Source organism: Apteryx rowi, unplaced genomic scaffold (genome assembly GCF_003343035.1).
Source record: "Apteryx rowi isolate R43461 unplaced genomic scaffold, aptRow1 scaffold_606, whole genome shotgun sequence".
In the NCBI taxonomy this organism is placed as follows: domain Eukaryota; kingdom Metazoa; phylum Chordata; class Aves; order Apterygiformes; family Apterygidae; genus Apteryx; species Apteryx rowi.
Window position 1 is genome coordinate 255,281 of NW_020450879.1, and position 17,283 is coordinate 272,563.

At 39.9% G+C, this 17,283-nt stretch overlaps 2 protein-coding genes across 15 annotated transcripts in view; one reads left to right on the plus strand and one right to left on the minus strand.

Annotated features, from left to right (window-relative positions):
- Positions 1-3,167: 3,167 nt before the first annotated feature.
- Positions 3,168-7,278, minus strand: LOC112974503 (Sjoegren syndrome nuclear autoantigen 1 homolog). Of its 8 annotated transcripts, none has more exons than XM_026083526.1 (2): positions 7,193-7,278; positions 3,168-5,978 (listed from the first exon to the last, which is right to left on the minus strand). In XM_026083526.1, exon 2 carries the CDS (start codon positions 5,907-5,909, stop codon positions 5,565-5,567), a length of 345 nt encoding a protein of 114 aa, XP_025939311.1. In that variant the 5' UTR covers positions 5,910-5,978; positions 7,193-7,278; the 3' UTR covers positions 3,168-5,564. The 8 variants fall into 8 exon arrangements, with proteins under 8 accessions (XP_025939311.1, XP_025939306.1, XP_025939310.1 ...); XM_026083521.1 differs by having other exon boundaries at positions 7,167-7,265; XM_026083525.1 differs by lacking the exon at positions 7,193-7,278 and adding an exon at positions 6,975-7,126.
- WAC (WW domain containing adaptor with coiled-coil) overlaps positions 7,180-17,283 on the plus strand; it is a 67,735-nt gene continuing 57,631 nt past the window's right edge. For 5 of the 7 annotated variants that reach the window (XM_026083510.1, XM_026083511.1, XM_026083517.1 and 2 more), the window contains exons 1-3: positions 7,738-7,894; positions 8,028-8,064; positions 9,474-9,669. In XM_026083510.1, coding sequence (XP_025939295.1) covers positions 7,854-7,894; positions 8,028-8,064; positions 9,474-9,669 — 274 coding nt within the window. In that variant the 5' untranslated portion in view covers positions 7,738-7,853. Of the gene's footprint in view, positions 7,249-7,737; positions 7,895-8,027; positions 8,065-8,381; positions 8,404-9,473; positions 9,670-17,283 lie in introns of those variants that run through there. The other 2 variants (XM_026083512.1, XM_026083516.1) reach the window with 2 other exon arrangements.

Consider the following 17,283-nt stretch of genomic DNA (forward strand, 5'->3'; position numbering starts at 1 on the left):
TACTTTTTTGTTTCTAAACATCTTACTTTTAGAATATGATTCAACTCTTGAATACTAACTACATAAAAAAGCCATCATGGGAGTCTTTAATTACTGCATGGATTTTCAACTCAGGTGGTCTCACTATGCAAGACAGACACATGCAACTTTTCCTCCCTGCCAACCTTTTCAAAACTACTATAATATGAAAGGGTTTTTTTCTGTCCTACCTCTTCCAGAATCGTATTTTTTTTAAATTAAACCACAATACCTAACTACTTTTCACACAAATCCCATAAGCTAGAGCTATGAATGACCAAATGATATATAGTTCCCTCTTCGAGTCTGAACCTCTCCATCTTATTATATTAATAGCCAACATGCAAGTAAGTTGTGCCACCTGCACACATCTGTTTTTTAATAAAGCTAGAAATTGAGTGAAACTTTATCTCAAAAAAACAATTGAGAAAGACAACAATCAAGCATCACTCTGGGGCAACTGAAATTAAAGACAGATTTATAAAGCAGTGAGGGGCAAAGAATGAAACAGCCCATTCCTGGTTTAAAAAACAAGTAGATCAGTCACCTGAGAAGCAGCCACAGTGCCTGACCCCTACCTGCACAATAATCAGCAATTACTGACAAAGCAATTGGAACACAGACTGAACCAAAAGCTAATTTGTCCATTCCCCATTAAGGAAAAAAAAATCTATATTTATACTTAAATACACACACACACACTTAAGCTAAATGAATCTCTGATTTAGGAAAATTTAAATAATCACGTATCTGATTAAAAAAACCCAAAGTAATCAAAGTTAAAGCATTTATTGATACTTCCTCTTCACTCATTACTGAAAAAATGAAATAAAATCCTGGTTTTGCTCTGCTCCCTGGAGAGAAAAAGAAATCCTTATTAAAAGAAAAAAAACAAGCCCACCTGCACAAAAAACATTGCATCTGCCTCAGACAAAAACCCATGAGCCCAGGATGTACTCCAAGCTAAGGATAACTTCAGCAATTTCCATAAGCCCTATCTTCTAGCTCAAATTTTTCCTAACAAGTAGAACCTTCTAAAGAGTATTAGATATCTGATAAGAGGGTCTTCTGAACAGGACTGATCTACATGAGGAATTAATTATGGACAGTTGATCCTTTTACTAACAGCCTTTTGAATGTTCTTGTTCCAGAATAAGAGTGTCTTGTTCCAACTCAGCTTAATCCACTTAATTCATCTGGGATAAACACACTCATACTACAACAAGAGCTAGATGGAACTGAGGTATTTAATTCTGAAAATGTAATCTAAGACCTAGTCATCTGGGTTTAGATTACATGATGCTTCATCATTTGAATGGACAATCCTTTGGGTGGCTGAAATTCTACCTAGTCTGAGGAAACAAGTCTCTTGCATTTGTCAAGTTAGGATCCAAAAAACTGTCATTCCTGCCTAAATTCCTTCAGGGTTCAATCTGACATACATGCTGAGTGCATCCGACACACTGACAGTATTTTGGGTTCTTCACAAAACACAGTTGTTTGCTGATTCCTTTTCTTCAGAGTTGCTGGGGTAGTAAACAATGCTAACATGCCCTGTGTGAGCCTGGCAGTGCACTTACCTGCCAAACAGGAGACTGGGATTTTGAGGGCTTTCTCGGTTCATGAGGATTCAAAGCAGCAACTCTCTCCTCACAAGACATTGCTCTATTTGGGTCCTGTGCTATTGTGGACAGTCCTCTGCATTCCCTTCTGTTGGGGCTGGCCACAGTGTGGCCAAGAATGCCAGTTTTTGTGGCTAGAAGAAGTCCAGAAAGAGAAACAAAAAAGTAGGTTGCCTCAGTAGCCTGTTAATGTACTTAAAGGAGGGGGAAGAGTCCTCACTTCTGGTCAACCTCAGATGATTTCCAAAATTTGACTGGGTAGCAGGAGCTGTGGGCAGTGGCTCAATATAAATGCACTTGAAGCAAAACAGAAATTAAGAGGATACCCACCTCGATTCCTATCACACACGTTCATGTTCTGCTCTTCCCAAACAAGGGCTCCAGATCCATGCTCCCTCCTAATTCTCCACCTCACAAATTAGGACCCATCTCAGGCCACCCACCTCTGTTACTGTATGTTGATTAGCAGAAACTGCACATGAAGGTACCTGAACTAACGGGTAAGCACCTCTGCAGAGACAGTTATAGATCGTGACTACTTGTACGCAGAAATTTACCCAGTGGTTCACATAACCACGTCCACACAGAAAAATCACTTTCAACATGTCATCAAAAGCAAGTTTTTTTAGTAACCACTGTGTAGCCCCATTATGCAGAAGAAACTTGGCAGGAGTCAGCACTCAAATATTTTGAAAACCCTGTTGATCACTAGATACATGTGCTATGTACACATTTAAGAAGTATTGCTATAATAGCTAGGAGTCATCACCTCTCCTCCAGATACTGTCAATTGGAAACTAGGTGCAGATGCCACTACATTAACTCAGGAAATGAGTCTGGTGCTCTGGATGCACCTCACTGGGGCTTTGAATCAAGCACAGATGCTTTGAAAGCTGTTAAGAGTCTCAAAAAATGTGTCTCCTCAAACTCCGAGTAAGCTACAATACACCCAACACAGCACTTTGGTGACCTGAACCTTGTCATTACGGCTTATAGCTTGCAAACACTCAAGTAATTTACTGGATCTAATCCTGAGAGTCATATATAAAAATCAATATAGAAGATCTAGTCAGAAATAAGTATGATGCTTTAAATTTATAACTTGCCTTATTTCAGATAAACTTTCCTTTGTAGGCCAGCCCTACAGAGTTGCTGTAATCTCCAGATTATCACTTCTGCTCTATCAATGTATGTGTATTAATTTTAGTCTGTACATATTCTAAACAAATTGAAGCTGTTCAAGAAAAGTTATTTATATGAGGATTTACATTACCTGCAAAAAATACAGAAAAGCTATGCACCAAAAAAGGTTTACCACTTGAATAATGATACAGTAAATTTGTTTGTGTCAAAATAGAATATAACGGCAAGAACTATTTTTGAGTAACAACTCTGTAGATGCACTTACCTCACAAGTGCCACGCTCAGGAGTTATTCTACAAATAGTAAGCCCTAGATATACACCATGTATTGCTCTCCATTTGTGAATCTGAGTTTAAACGAAGATTTTACAGACTGATTACTGAATGGAATTTTGACAACACTAGCTTTTTATTTGAAAGGTAGGAGGCCCAGTGTGCTTAGATACTAAACAACAGTCATTTCCAAATGTTTTTCTAACTTAAAAAAGATGAAATATCCGAAGTTGTTTAGTTTTGACATTGTAATAGCTTGATTTAGATGCAAATAAAGGTTCTGAAGTAGACTTCAACTTAAAAGGCTTCCTTAACACTACTTTAACTACCTAAATAGAGCAAGAGGAGGCACTATTCATAACATATGATTATTCTAAGACAAACAAACCTGTAATTATTGACTAACAGAGACAGACAATGCAAGAATAAAATGGTATTGTGAGCTCTCTATAACCAAACTTTCCACGATACAAGTTCTTTTTCAGTAAGACAATTTAAGGCTCCCTTTCAGGTACGATGAAGCAGCTTACATATTCAACTCTAAAACAAAGTCCTTACTATTTAGATAGTATGTTTTCCTAAGACTTCCTATTTTGATGGTAATGAGTTATGACTACAATCAGACTGAGTGGAGAATACCTCGATACATCCAGTCAAATCACTTTTTTGCTATGAAAGAATATCAACATTTTTGCTTTTGTTTTTACTTCTATGCCAACAGAACTGTCATGAATACATCAGGGCTGCAACAAAAGCAGTAACCCTGGGATCATCTAATTTTATCACTCCTGCATTACTGAAGGTAAGGCAGGGAAAATGCTATACAAGTAAATTGTTGATTAGCCCGGTCACGGTCATCCTTTATGGAAGTTTATTCAAAAGATGTAGCATGGCAATCAGAAGAATATAAAATTTGCTTCACATAATTGGTGAACAGCTATTACTGCCAGAAACTATTCATATACATATACCCTTTACACTTGCACTTGAGACACACACATTTAAGATTATCGGAATTGCCCTTCTTTAAATTTAGTGAATAGGTATAGAATAAAGATTTAGGACTAGTAGTCAAATCGTTACATTAATTTTCCTTAAAAACAAAGTTACTGCTATAGTACCTGAATGAATAGGGCAAAATGTATGCATATACACACACACACACAAATACACAGAGAGATTAAGTACTAGAAATTGAAAACAAGATTGAGATTTCTGCCATGCTATTACCTCCTCCCCAATCTCTAAACTAGATTCTAATTTAACCACACCTATGAGAATACCTGACAGCTGCAGAACCACTTCTAATCTCATTTTCTACTTTAGTTTGTATTTATTTCTCTCCATTTCAGGTTCTTTCCTATTCTTTACAGTCTTATTACAAATAATTAGTAGATCAGTGATAAAGAAGTGCACTAGAAATAAGGTTTCTAGCAGTTCTATTATTGGCTTTTATCTAAAGTTATCTTCTTTGCCTTTATATTTAACACTTAATATTTTGATTAAACCCTAATATTTTTTCAGGATTTCTACAGCTATTGTAATATTCATAGTCATCTTTTGATCACCTATAAGTGAGTTAATTGGTCCCAGCTTAGATCTATCCCAGTATAGATGCCTGCAGCATTGTACCCTGGAAATGGAAAGCATGCACTTGTGCCAAAACCTGTTTTCACCATAGCATGATTCCATTCTAAAGAAGGCTTCTGAATATACTTTCAGAAGATGAATGAATTGTATATAGTCTTATATCTTAAGATACCATGTCCTGTGTTACTTGCTCACCTTATCACTCCATTATTCCAGCAATTTAAGAGTTGATTGTAAACAGGGGATTGTCTCTGTGCATGTATCAAATGGAGAGCACAGTCTTAAAGGAAGGAGGTAAATAGTTCATTTCTATACAGCTCCTAACAGTTAAAATAAATAACAGTATTTGTACAGTGAAAACAAGTAGTATCTGATTTACGCAGATCAACTAGTTTTACAGTGGGTTTCTTTCTAAACAGGTAAGTAGGGAAAAGAAAAATAAGAGGAGGTAAGATTTCACAGAGAAGCAATAAACATGGCTTTGGGTAAAAGAGCAACTGAGAAAAATGCAAGCATTCTCTCCAGGTTTAAAGTATTATTCAATCAAACAGGAATTCAATGGTAACCATTCAAAGTCTGATTAGTAAAACAAAAGTGTTTCCCCTCCATCTTCAGAACAGCTGTGAAGCATCACCACATCAAAACCGACAGCCTCAAATCTGCCTCAGCTACATATATGTTTGCAGTATAGTTTTGTGGCGATTTAAGTAACTATATAATTTTTTTAAAGTAAAACAACAACTTTATTTCATATATGCTCTACAGGATTTCTAATGATTAAAAAAAAATCAGGAAAAACATACAGAAAAATTGGAAGAGAGCCCCTTTCTGCATATACTGTTGTTAGAGGCTTCTGTGGCTAACCACATTTCTCACCTAGTGGAATTTCAGAACTATGGAGTCCAAACATTTGACAGTTTCAGGTGACACGGCTTTTCAGTTCTGGCGTACTTTTTAAGCTTCCCACTTCCTTCTTCAGGACATTAAGCAAAGTTCTAGAACTATCCAAAATCTTCATGTAAGCAGCTTCAGTTTCAGCAAGAATTTTGTCAAGTTCGTTCCGTGAAGCTACCTTTTGGGCCAGGTTTTCACATACACACTCCAGTTTCTCACTCAGGACTTGGATTTGATGCTGGAGTTTATTTTTTTCCTCTTCCGCTTGCTGGATCTGTTTGTTCAGCTCTTCTTTTTGCATACATAAGTCTTCAATGCATTTCACTAGCTCATTATTGTAACCCTGAAGAGCAGCTCCCTGCTGAGTCATCCTCCACAGTTCTCCCTCAGCTCTACCGCCGCTCCCCGAAGTCCCCTCTCAGCAACAGCCTTCTGCACTCTAATTAAAAATAAAAAAAATTGTGTAGCAGAGCTGTCATGAATAATCCTACACTAGCATAACCAAAGCCAAAGGGAAAGATGATGTATAAGGTTAATATGCCAGTTCTGAGGTTTGCCATGTTTCTTCCCTTTCCAGGAAGGGGAGCAGGGCAAAATTGAGGCTCTGTAAGTTTACCTTCACTGAAAATTGATCCTTCATTCTGTGTTGCAGAGTAGAACAYGGCAATGCTCTACTTCGGGTAACAAACTACATTTACCGTATTTAAATAAGATCTTAATACCATCCTGAATATATGATGCTTTGTACCTCAAACGTTGGGTGTTTGGTCAGAAACAGCCGAGTGACCCTGTCCCGGGAGGGAGGGCTAGGCAGTCGCCACCGGCCCCTTTCAGCAGCCTCAGGTAGGGGGTACCGTCTCCTCACGCCGAGCACTAGGCAGCCACTTCGCTCGACCTACCTAGGGGCCACCTGGAGCAAACCAACCTGGCGCCGCTGGGCCCTCTGCGGTAATTTTACACCTCTGCCGAAACGCAGAGGAGCTGCCCGCTCCCGCGAGGCGGCCGTTGGCGCCCCGGTGCCGCCAGGCGCCCCTCGCTCCAACACCCCCGGCGGCGACTGGGGCCGCGGCAGCCGCGCAGCGCTGCCCCAGGGCCGGCAGCGAGGCCCCGTCCCCCGCGAGCCGCACGAAACCGGCTCCGCCACAGCGAGCGGCGCCGAGCGGGAGGCGCCCCGACCCGCGCCGCCATCGCCTCCCCAGGGACATTTTAACATCCTCTTTACCGCCGAGCGCTTCCTCGCAGAAGGTGAAACGTACACAAAATGGCTCCTGACTATACATCAAATCCCCGGGCGGAAGGGGAGGAGGGGAGAGGTGAGAGGAGGCCTTCCCTTTCCTATCTCGCAGCCGGGCGTTGCCCCCTCCCCCCGCCGGTCCTCTCGCAGTTCCCCCTATTACCCCCACCTGCCTGGCGCGCCCGCCCTGCCGGTTCCCACCGAGAGCGCCGCTGCCCTGCGGGGCCCGGCTCCCTCTCGGCCCGGCCTGCCCGCCTCTCCCAGGGGCACGGCCTCCGGACGGCGCGGGCTCCCCGCGGCCAATCAGCCGGCCGCGCCCCGCCAACGGCTGCTCCGCCGGGCGCTCCAGCCGGGAGCACCGCGGAGGCGCGGGGTGAGGGGTCACGAAAATACCCGAGCATTTCCGAAAGCGGCGTCACCCTGACGAGAGCGTGAAAACCTCTCTACGGAAATAACCGATGTTTTCCGAAGACAGGTAGCGTTCCCGAGAGAAGGACGAGGCGGGCCGGCCGCGGGGAAGGGGGAGGGGAAAGAGTTACGGAAGGAGCCGATGTTTGCCGAAGGGAGAGACTGAAGGGCGTTGGGCTTGGCGAAGGCAGCCGATGTTTCCCGAAGGCAGAGTCGCCCGAGAGCAAAGGGGACAGAGGGGACGGAGCGTGTCGGAAAGAGCCGAAAAGAGCCGACGTTAACCGAGCGCGGCGTCGCCCGAGTTTCCCGGATGTAGTTGGAGGAGCGGCGGCGGCGGTGGTGGCGGGCGCAGCGGGGGGAGGAGGCGGCAGCGGCGGCAGCAACGGCAGCGGTGGCGACGGCGGCGGAGTCCGTGCTCCCGGAGGGTCTCAGCGCGCGCGGGGCCGAGTTGCTGGCGTCTCCCCTTTCGCTGTGTGCGGAGGAGATGGGCCCGTGAGCGCTGCTCCCAGCCGAACTGCCTGAGCCGCCCCCTCCCTCCCTTCCCCCCTCCCTGCCCCCGGTCGGCGGCGAGGCGGAGCGCTGCCTCCCCCTCCTCCCCCCTCGGCGCCTGTGGCCCGGCCGCGGCCGTCCCCTCCTGGTCCCCTCACACTCACACACACAGGCCGGGCATTGATGGTAATGTATGCGAGGAAACAGCAGAGACTCAGTGATGGGTAAATCCTTTCCTCCTCCTCTGGCCCCTTGCCCCGCGGGGTCTCCCCCTCCCCTCCGCCATGTTTGGGCCCCCTTCCCTGGCGGCCGGTAACGGTTGTTCGCTAACGTCTCTCTCTCTCGCTTTCTCTTTAGCTGTCACGACCGCAGGGGGGACTCGCAGCCCTACCAGGTACCTAAAGCGCCGGCCGCTAGGCCCAGGAGGAGGAGCAGGGGAGGAGAAGGGGGGGGGCAGCTACTCCAGCGTAGGCTTCGGCCGCCGCCGCAGGCCGCGGTGCAACAGCCTCCTCGGCCCCGTCGCTCAGTGCCTCTTCGGGCCCGGGGGGAGCCGGGGGAGGCGGCGGCGGCTGCATGCGGAGAGCATGGGGCTGCCGCTCCTGTCTGGGGCCTGTGGGGCCTGGGCGAGGAGGAGAGGCCTAGTACAGCCCATCTACGGCTTGGGCCTAGGAGCCGGGGAGGGAGCCTAGGAGCGAGTCGGGGTCACTTGCAGTAAGTGCAGATCCAGGGGGAGGTGAGTGTTTTCTTTTTAAAAACAAAAGGCATTTTGTTCTTCCCCCGCCCCCCTCCCCAAGTCCTTTTTTCTCCCCAAAACTGCTGCTGTGGGCTGTAACCTGAGCAGGGCATGATTTTAGACACTGAATAACTGGGGTTGCCAGTCAGGCTTAATTTCTGCAGTTGCCAGCTGCTTAGCTATGGTCAGAAACCACTATCAAATCCTTGAACTGCTGAGATGAACCTTAATTCCTGTAAGGAATACTACATTCGTCTGCCTTGCCTACTGAGAAATTTAGTTCTGAGGGTGTGAATCTGGGGAATGCTTGCATATTGTAGTATTGCTCTCCTTAGGGCACATAATTGAGCTGTTGTTTTATTACATTTTTGTGTATTTGTATCGCTGTGAAATGTAACCTGACAGTCAAAGGCAGCTGTTAGTGACAGTTCATGTAAATGTAAACAGTTGCCACTCAGAAGTTCACACTGCAAAATCAAGCAAGTCAAAGAGATGCAGAATGTGTCATTTTTGGTAAATATTTCCAAATTAACTGTCATATTCCATGTTGTGAGTCCCCAGAATTCTAGTTTTTTTATTGCTTCTGTTACAGAGATGCTAGTACTGAAAAAAAGCTTGCAGAAGTTCCAGGTAGAGGTGAAATTAAGTGGCTTCAGTTGCAAGATGGAGGACATATTCAAAGTTTACACTGATTCAGTACAACTTTTTGTTCATCATTTTAATACTAACTAGGGACTTCTGCTTCTTTCAAAAGTGACAGAAGTACTGTGGCCCACTTACTGCTGAATGTATGCAGTCCACCAGTGAAAAGATAAAGAAATTAGATTTATCTTAACAGCAAATGTTACATTGGATGTCATAGTGGGAGAAAATGGTTTGAGTTCTAATTACAGAACTTGTTGCTTTAATGTAGGTAATTAAAACCAGAAAGGCTAATGCTGATTATTGAAAAGGGAAATTAATTAACTTCAAAATGTATTCTGGAAAGAGATCTAAAATTTAGAAATAACACTTTAAGATCTGTTCTGTAACTTTAATGTAAATGCCTATTCTCTTGTTGTGTATTGCAGACTCTTAAATACTCATCCAAGGGTCACCCCAGTGGTGGTGATCACCGTCATGACAAGATGCGAGACACCACAGATCCTTCACCACCAAATAAAATGTTGCGGCGATCTGATAGCCCTGAAAACAAATATGGTGACAACACAGGGCACGCTAAAGCAAAAAGTGTGCATACTCACAGAGTTAGAGAGAGGGATGGTGGTGAGTTATCTTTAACCTTTATTTAAGCAATTGCTAATTTTTTAGAAATATTATAAATTAGCAGTTATCACTGACATGAGGAGAGCTGTATTCTAAATGATGTGCCAGATACCATGCTTGGAAGACTACACTGAAACCAAAATGGCAGTTTCTTTGGAAGTAATCATTTAGGTTTCTATTTTTACAGGTGTGGTAGTTTTTGTTAAAGCTGCAAARATTAAATAAACTTGTCTTTTTTTTTTTTTTTTAACTGATATGTCTGTGTTAGTTATAATTTAGATATACTGCAATATTCAGTAATATAAAATGGTATTCTAGATTTACCACTGACAAATGTTTGCTATTTTAAGAACTATATTATAGTGCTATTATTTTTAATAATTCTGTGTATTGTGATGATATACTATGTAGTTGAGCACTTTATAGACTAAACCCCATAAAAATGGAAACAAGCTTCTTCATTTTTAGCTGCTGTGTAGAACTTAACAATCAGAAAATAACAATCCAAGTTAGCACTTTACTGGAGTCTTTCTTGGCAGGAACATAGAGGGGAAATATTCACAGTTAAGTCAGCTAGCTTGTGTTTTTATAGGATATTGTAGACCGTAATAATATGCTCAATGATTTCTTAACTGATGTTAGAAACAGGAAGGGGTAGGGTTTTCCTTTTAATTAAAAATGGTAATGGTTACAGTTTAAAAATTCCCAAATACTGACTGAATTTTGAAGCCTGTTTTGTATTTTGTAAGTACTATATTTTGTCTTTTTATGGAGTTATAAAACAAAGTATTCAAAAAGAGAATTTAAAGATAGAGCTGTAAATTAGAGCTTCTTGATGTTCTGTGTAAAGTTAACAACTTGTGATGTAAAGATACATTTATTACTGCATTATCGTTATTTGTTATAATAGATAGTTAATGCTAAAGTAAAATACAGAAAACATTTTAAGTACCTTTTAGGAAAGGCTTGCTGCACACCACAAATATATTTATGGCATCCGAGTGTATTTATAGTTCCTATTTGTTTTTCCTTCTTTGGGTTGATGCAGAAGTATCTGTAGATCACTAATAACGTGATGCTGTTGTGTAAAAGGATGCTGAAAGCATGCACTTTATGTTAATACACTGTTTTTTGTATATTTGATCATCCTTGGAAGTGTAGTAATCTCAGATTTAAACACACGTGCAAAGCCAGTAGGCTGCTATTCTGTGCTACACTTCAAGGTATCATAATTTCATATTTTTGTGCTCTCTATTCTTTCCTGCTTACCTGTCCAAAGATACTAATCCTGCATACTCTTGAAATTGTGCTTAGTTTTGCTACAGTTAGTAATTCTTCTGATTTCAGTGGAGCTGCACTTAGTGGAGCTATGCATATATAAAAACTTCTGGAGGATAAGGAGAATATTTATGTTTTTGAGTATTGAAATTCTTTTTAAGATAAGAAAGCTGTTCTGAAGTTCTCACTGAGTCCAGCTGTATTTAATAACTCGTGAATGTCCTGACATATGGATGTGTACAATAGTGATGGAAGTAAATGAGTGAATAATTCATAGTTTTTTAAGTAGAAGGAACACTATTCCACTGTTACTTCTACTTTCCCAGGCTTTCAGCACAGTGGAGAATTTACTTTATTCTGATCTGAAAGTGTTTGTATGCACATTTTATTTTAGTACAGTGGGAGAAGAAAGTAGTCCTACACAGTTAGTTTGAGGGGAAACTACTAATTTAARTAAATGAACATCTGTACTATGTAATGGAATGAAGAAGTACCTTTTTTTTGTATTCTTAATAAAATAGGTTTGGCCCCAATTTGCTCAGAATAACCAAAGTTGTGTTAAATCCTGTATATTGTATACAGTAAACCCAAACTGAGCTGACTGGAGCCAGGAGCATGTCAACTTTGTCTTTCAAAGTAGTTATGTGCGAGTTTCAGCTCATCGCATCTTATTTTCTATGTCCTGTCAAGATTTACTGAATCTTTCGGTCAGTATGAATTGAAGGTAGGTGTTAGAATGTAGTTGAAATGCGGTGGGTATTATGGACACTTGTATATTGGTAATATCTAAAGAACATAATTTTACCATGTCCTCTGTTTACTTGAATTACACTGAAGTACTATTTATTGTTATAGAATTTCCATAGTTTTGCAAATATGGACATGCAGGGAATAGAGGTAATTTCACATTTTTCATTTCCTGGCTCCCCAAAAAAGCTAATTTTGTTTAAATGAATGGATACATACCACAAATCATTGTGAAAAGTCTTTATTGAAGTCCTAATATTAATTGGCTTTGATGCTACTGTAGTTTTCCACTTTTTTTACTGCTTGAGCGATCTGTTCTGCATTGTCTTAGTTCTGGATTTTTTTTTTTGTAATTGCTGTACATTTCACTATTCTAAAGTTAGTGGTGCTTGATTTGGAACTACTACAAAGGAACTATTGCCTTCCTATGATCTAGTTGAACTTAACAAAACAAATGCTATTGAAAAATCTCCAGTGTTATTTCCCTCCCCACCCCCCCAACTCCCTTAAAGCCCCAAACAAACAACCTTGATTTCTCTCATCCCTCAGAAAACAAAAAAACCCAAAATCTGGAGTCTTACTGCTGAATSTGAAGCTAAATTAACCTGATCCTTTCCCTTTCAAGTTAGTGTTTAAAAAGTCACTTCCATTTTTATCTTTCTGATTTTTGCTCTTAATTGAAATGGAAAGCTCCACTGGTGTAGCATGCTGGTGCTTGGGATTCGTCTAGTCATGACTGGTCCAGTTTTTTGCAGTAAAGACAAAATAGGCCAAATGTYGTTTGAAGGTTTATGTATATGTGTATAAAATGTAACACCTGTAATTATATTGATTTTAAAATGAGTAACTCAGAAGTGATAGAACCTCCTACTGTGGATACTTTTACTACCTGTGTAAAGGTATTTGTCATTATAGCTTATTCTTGGAATACTCATGTCAGAATCTTTTGTGCTTGTAGAACTGCATCTATGGTAAGAAGTTTTACTGCTTTCAATTAAGTTTTTAAAGTGTGTGTGATACAGTGCAAACAGAGCATTTTTCAAAGTTGSTTACTGCATGGTTTCTCTGGAAAAAGGCTACATGCAAAGAAGATAGTTTCTCTGAGGAGACTTCCAAATTTACGTTGGGCTAAACATAGTAGAATACTTATAAGTTTTCATCACATTCCTGGTTTCCGAAGAGTACTGTACATCTAACGTATCAAAGTGCTGAAATAACTTTGTACTTGTATTCAGGTCCCTGTGTGCTGTGTCTGTTGTCTGCAAGAGTTTAAAATGTAATGAATAGCTACCCCCTTTAATGTATCTGTTATTTGTAGGTCAGTTCCTATAGGCAAATGTGGAGTTTGAAGAGATTAGCAGTCTTATGAGACCAGCTGAAGTGTGAAGTTCCATAACAGTAACAAATAGGGACTTAAACCTACCATTGTTTACAGGGAAGAGAACTTTGAAGGGTCTTGTAGATGTGAAGGAGTGTTTCCATTAAAGAAAATGGGAAAGTACAAAGATTTAGCGTTATTGTGCCTGAGGCTGAACGGACTGAGGGGGTACATGATCCTAGTAGCTCTTTTCAAAGGAATGAGTGAGATGATATTGGTGTAAAAGAATTATAGACAAGAAAGAGGAGGCAAGGAAGTCAAATAGGGTAGCTTTGGGAATGTTGTGAGGGAGGTATTAATGCTATTTGGGAATTAAATTTGCAAGGTACAGCCTGTTGCTTAAAGAAAGGGGTGTATGGGGCAGGGACGGTAAGGTTGTCTCTTGCTGCCTATGTGTATGGGGCAGAATGACCAGCCAATAATAGAAGAGAGGAAAAAAAGTTAAGAGTTCAGTGAAAAGAGTGTGGAGTTCAGTTATTTGTTGTTGTGAAGATGATGCTGAGTATTTTGCTACATTTATGCTTAAGAGACTGAAAATGTTTGCTTCCTGTCATGATCTCAATTGTTTAAAATAACAAAGGGGAAGCATTAGTATACACAGCATGAAATCTTTAGCTGGATTGTATGCTATGCATGCTGTTTTCTGGAAATTTGGTTATAACTCATGATATTTAGATTCCAAAATGTAACCAAACTTCAATGAATTTAAGTTTCTTTTTCATGGATTTTTTTTTTAATTGGCAATTAAGAATGCTGTCAGTAACTACTCTGCCATTCCTGATACAGTTCTAAGATTCAAAATCCTACTGTTCCATCAGAGCCCGAATGGAGTATTTTATTTTACATCATGAATTTCCAGTCTTACGGAGCTGCTTCTGTCATGGAGCGTTGGCTTGCTTTGTTTCCAGTGGTTCCTGGAAGAGTTCAGAATCTGCATTGTAAAAGGCGTGCTGAACAGCTGGAAACAAGGGGCCAGCTTTCTTTCCTGTCCTAGCGACCCTTATAGTAGAGGACAAGAAGCTAACTTCCGGTTAAATGTGTGTGATCGTTGACCAGCAGTCAGAAATGAACAGGGCATTAGGACAGGTACAAGAGAATGGAAGCTGGCTGGGCAGTATGCATGGGAAAGAGGAAATTACACGGCACGCAGAAAAAAGGAAATCTGAATAGTTAAAGCACAGCGAAGGGTTGAGGTTGCCAACCATTTGATCAGCATTATGTGCTGTTATTATTAAGGTAGTTATTTGTTACTATGAAAACAGTTTCTTCACCTTAATTGTATTGTCAAAGCTGAGAAGAGACACATCTGCGATCGCAAATGAGAGAGTAGATTGTCCATGAAATATGCTTTGAAAGAAATTTTTTTTCTCAACATCCAAATATTTGAAAAAAACCCTCTCCTAGTTCTTTGAAAACTGGCTATGGTGGATGACTCTGAAGGAGATTTTTTTTTCTTTTTTTTTGGTAAAAAAAATGAAGTTGCTTCCAGGATCAGTCAACTCTGAAAAGCTTTTCTGTGGATTAAAACAAAACAAAAAAAAAATAGGAAAAAGGGGATTTCTGTGGATATCTAAGTTTGAATAAAAGCTTTCTTTGAGGTCATTACTTGTACTACTACATTCAGTTTTGGGGGAGAGGTTAATTTTAACAAGAGTTTGTGTTAAATGTTTGGGAGTTTTAGATAGAAAATAACTTAAAATTTGTTCTGTACCTTTGGCAATGCTTCTGAAGTTAGTTTTTGGTGGATCAGTTGTATTGCCATTCGCTTTTTAACTCTGTTGTGAACTTCTCTAATAGAAAAAAATTGGAATGTTTGTAATCATAAAATCACAGTAAAGAATGTAAGTTGTATAAATACTTTTTTTTTTAGTTTTGAATTTAATATTCAGAATGTTAATGTTCAGATTTGCTTTTGAAATGCAGTTGCAAAGCTGTGCTTTTAAAAAGTGCAGGATGGAAGTTACTTTTAGTTTTTTTGTTATTTATATTAGGAAAGAATTGTGATAGTAATATGACAGTATTAAATGCTAAGTCTTTAAGAAATGCATTTAGGGGTTTTGGAGGGTGTGTGTGTGKGGGGGGGAGGGGGGGATTCTCTCCTTTTTCTTTCATTAAACCCTGGTATCTGATGTAAGTGAGGAGAGCAGAGAAAATCTATGAATGAGAGACTATCCACAGTGAAAGCTGCAGTGCCTGGCAACAAGTTAGGCTGTTCTTTCTTAGCCTACTGCTGTAGGCGATTTCTAAAATCCATTGACATTAGGATTTTGATGTTGGGGACTTCTAGAATTCCAGTGCTGTTCTGCTTTATTGCTCATTGCTAGTATATGAGCTGATCTATTTACAGATCTATGTTTTAAGGTTTCCTTTTGTTGTTGTTCTCTTTAAAGGAATGTGTATCTTTAAATGTTTTTAAAAATACATAAACTTGGTTCTTGGATTGTAAATGTAATATGTTTAGATAATTTCAATAGCTAGATCTGGTAAGCTTTTCTGTGTACGCTTAGCTTACATTTTGGAAAATGGAGAATTATTGGCTATAAACAAGTTTTGTCAAATTTGCTTTCCTTTAGTACATAAAAAGCATTTCCTTGTGATCAGTTTACTTATCATCATGCTTTCTTAAAATATACTTCCAGTCTTTGAGTTTGCAGAAATGCATTATACAGGCTATTACTTGGGCTTTTAAACAGATATTTTTGTGTTACTTTTCTGAAAGTTAAAAGAAGCAATGAAAACTGGTAGTTTCTGAAGAGCTGCCTGATACTATACAATAGCTAAGATAGCAATTTGTAAGTTATATAGTTTTTTTTTTCCCACACTGGAATTACTGTGTGCTGTCTAAGGGGCCCTGATTAAAGTTAGTTCCTTAACTGCTGTTTAGGAGATGGCTGTTTTCTATGAAGAGACATGTTGTTTATTGCCAGTTTACATTTGTTTTCCCTGCTGTTTCTTTCCACTCTATATGAAGTACTGAATAAGTCAGTTATCATTAAAATTATGCAGACCTGTGGGAGAAAGCTGTCTCTTTGCTTTTAACAGGTATTTGGGCTAAGAGAAGCTGATTTATTTAAGTGCGTTTTGCACTCTACAAGGCATCTTCTAGTTCAAGATGCTGTAATAGCTTTGCTATGAAAAACAGTATTTTAAGAATACTCAACTTCTAGCGTTAACTACGTTTATTAAGTTCTTTAGGCCCTTTCAGAGGAAATCTTCACTTTTAAAGTAGAGAGAAATTGTTTCTTACATAGTCCTTTAGTAAGGACAAAAGTGTACTGATGTTGAATGACAGTTCTCAGCACTGATACTTCTAAAAAATTGCTCTACCAGCTATTGGTTGTAATGTAAAAATAAATACTTTCTGGACTTAAATGTAGCATTTGAAAATAGAGAAGAGTGGGGGTTTTTTGTTTTTGTTTTTTGTTTTGTTTTGTTTGTATGTTGAGCAAGATGAATACCCTCTTGGTGCTTTCTCTTGAATTGTGAAGAGTCACAAAACTTGGTTGTACTTGACTGCATAAAGTGTTCTCTGGTGTGACTTCAGAGAGGAAAGAGAATCTTGTAATACTGGAAGACCTTTAGTAGACTCGCTAGCTTTTTACAGTAGAACTACCTTAGAAAAAGCATATAGGTTCACTAGCTGTTCCTTAATGTTTTCCTTTTGAAAACACTAGCCTAATGATACAGGGAATTCTTGCCTATGTTTTGGCATGAACCTGTGTTTCTTCGGTATTTTTCCTTGTGGAAAAATTACTAAACAGAACAGTTGTGGCTTGCCAGATTTTTGCTAAGTATTTTATCTCTTTTTTGAAATCCAAGCTTTCTATCTAAAGTTGTCTGCACAGGTAATAATATTAGAATTACACTATATGCTATACTTCATTGAATTTTTTTTTGTTTAAAGTGTTGCTTCAGAGAAGAGTATTTTGAAATTCATCCATCTGTAGTAAGTGGAAAGATCTATGTTAATGAATACATAAGTAAAACTGCATCAATTTCTGCAAAGTGCAGGCTTCTAAAATATCCTGCTAATCCTGTAAATTTTATAAACTTCTGAAATTATTCATAGGCATCTCTTGAATCCATTGAATCTTGAATCCATTTAAACTCTGCTGCTGCAGCAGAAAGTTTTTTTCAGATCTTCAACAGGGGGGAAAAAATTCTGAAGAGCAGAACTGAAATTCATCAAAATTTGCTCGTTAGTGAAAAAG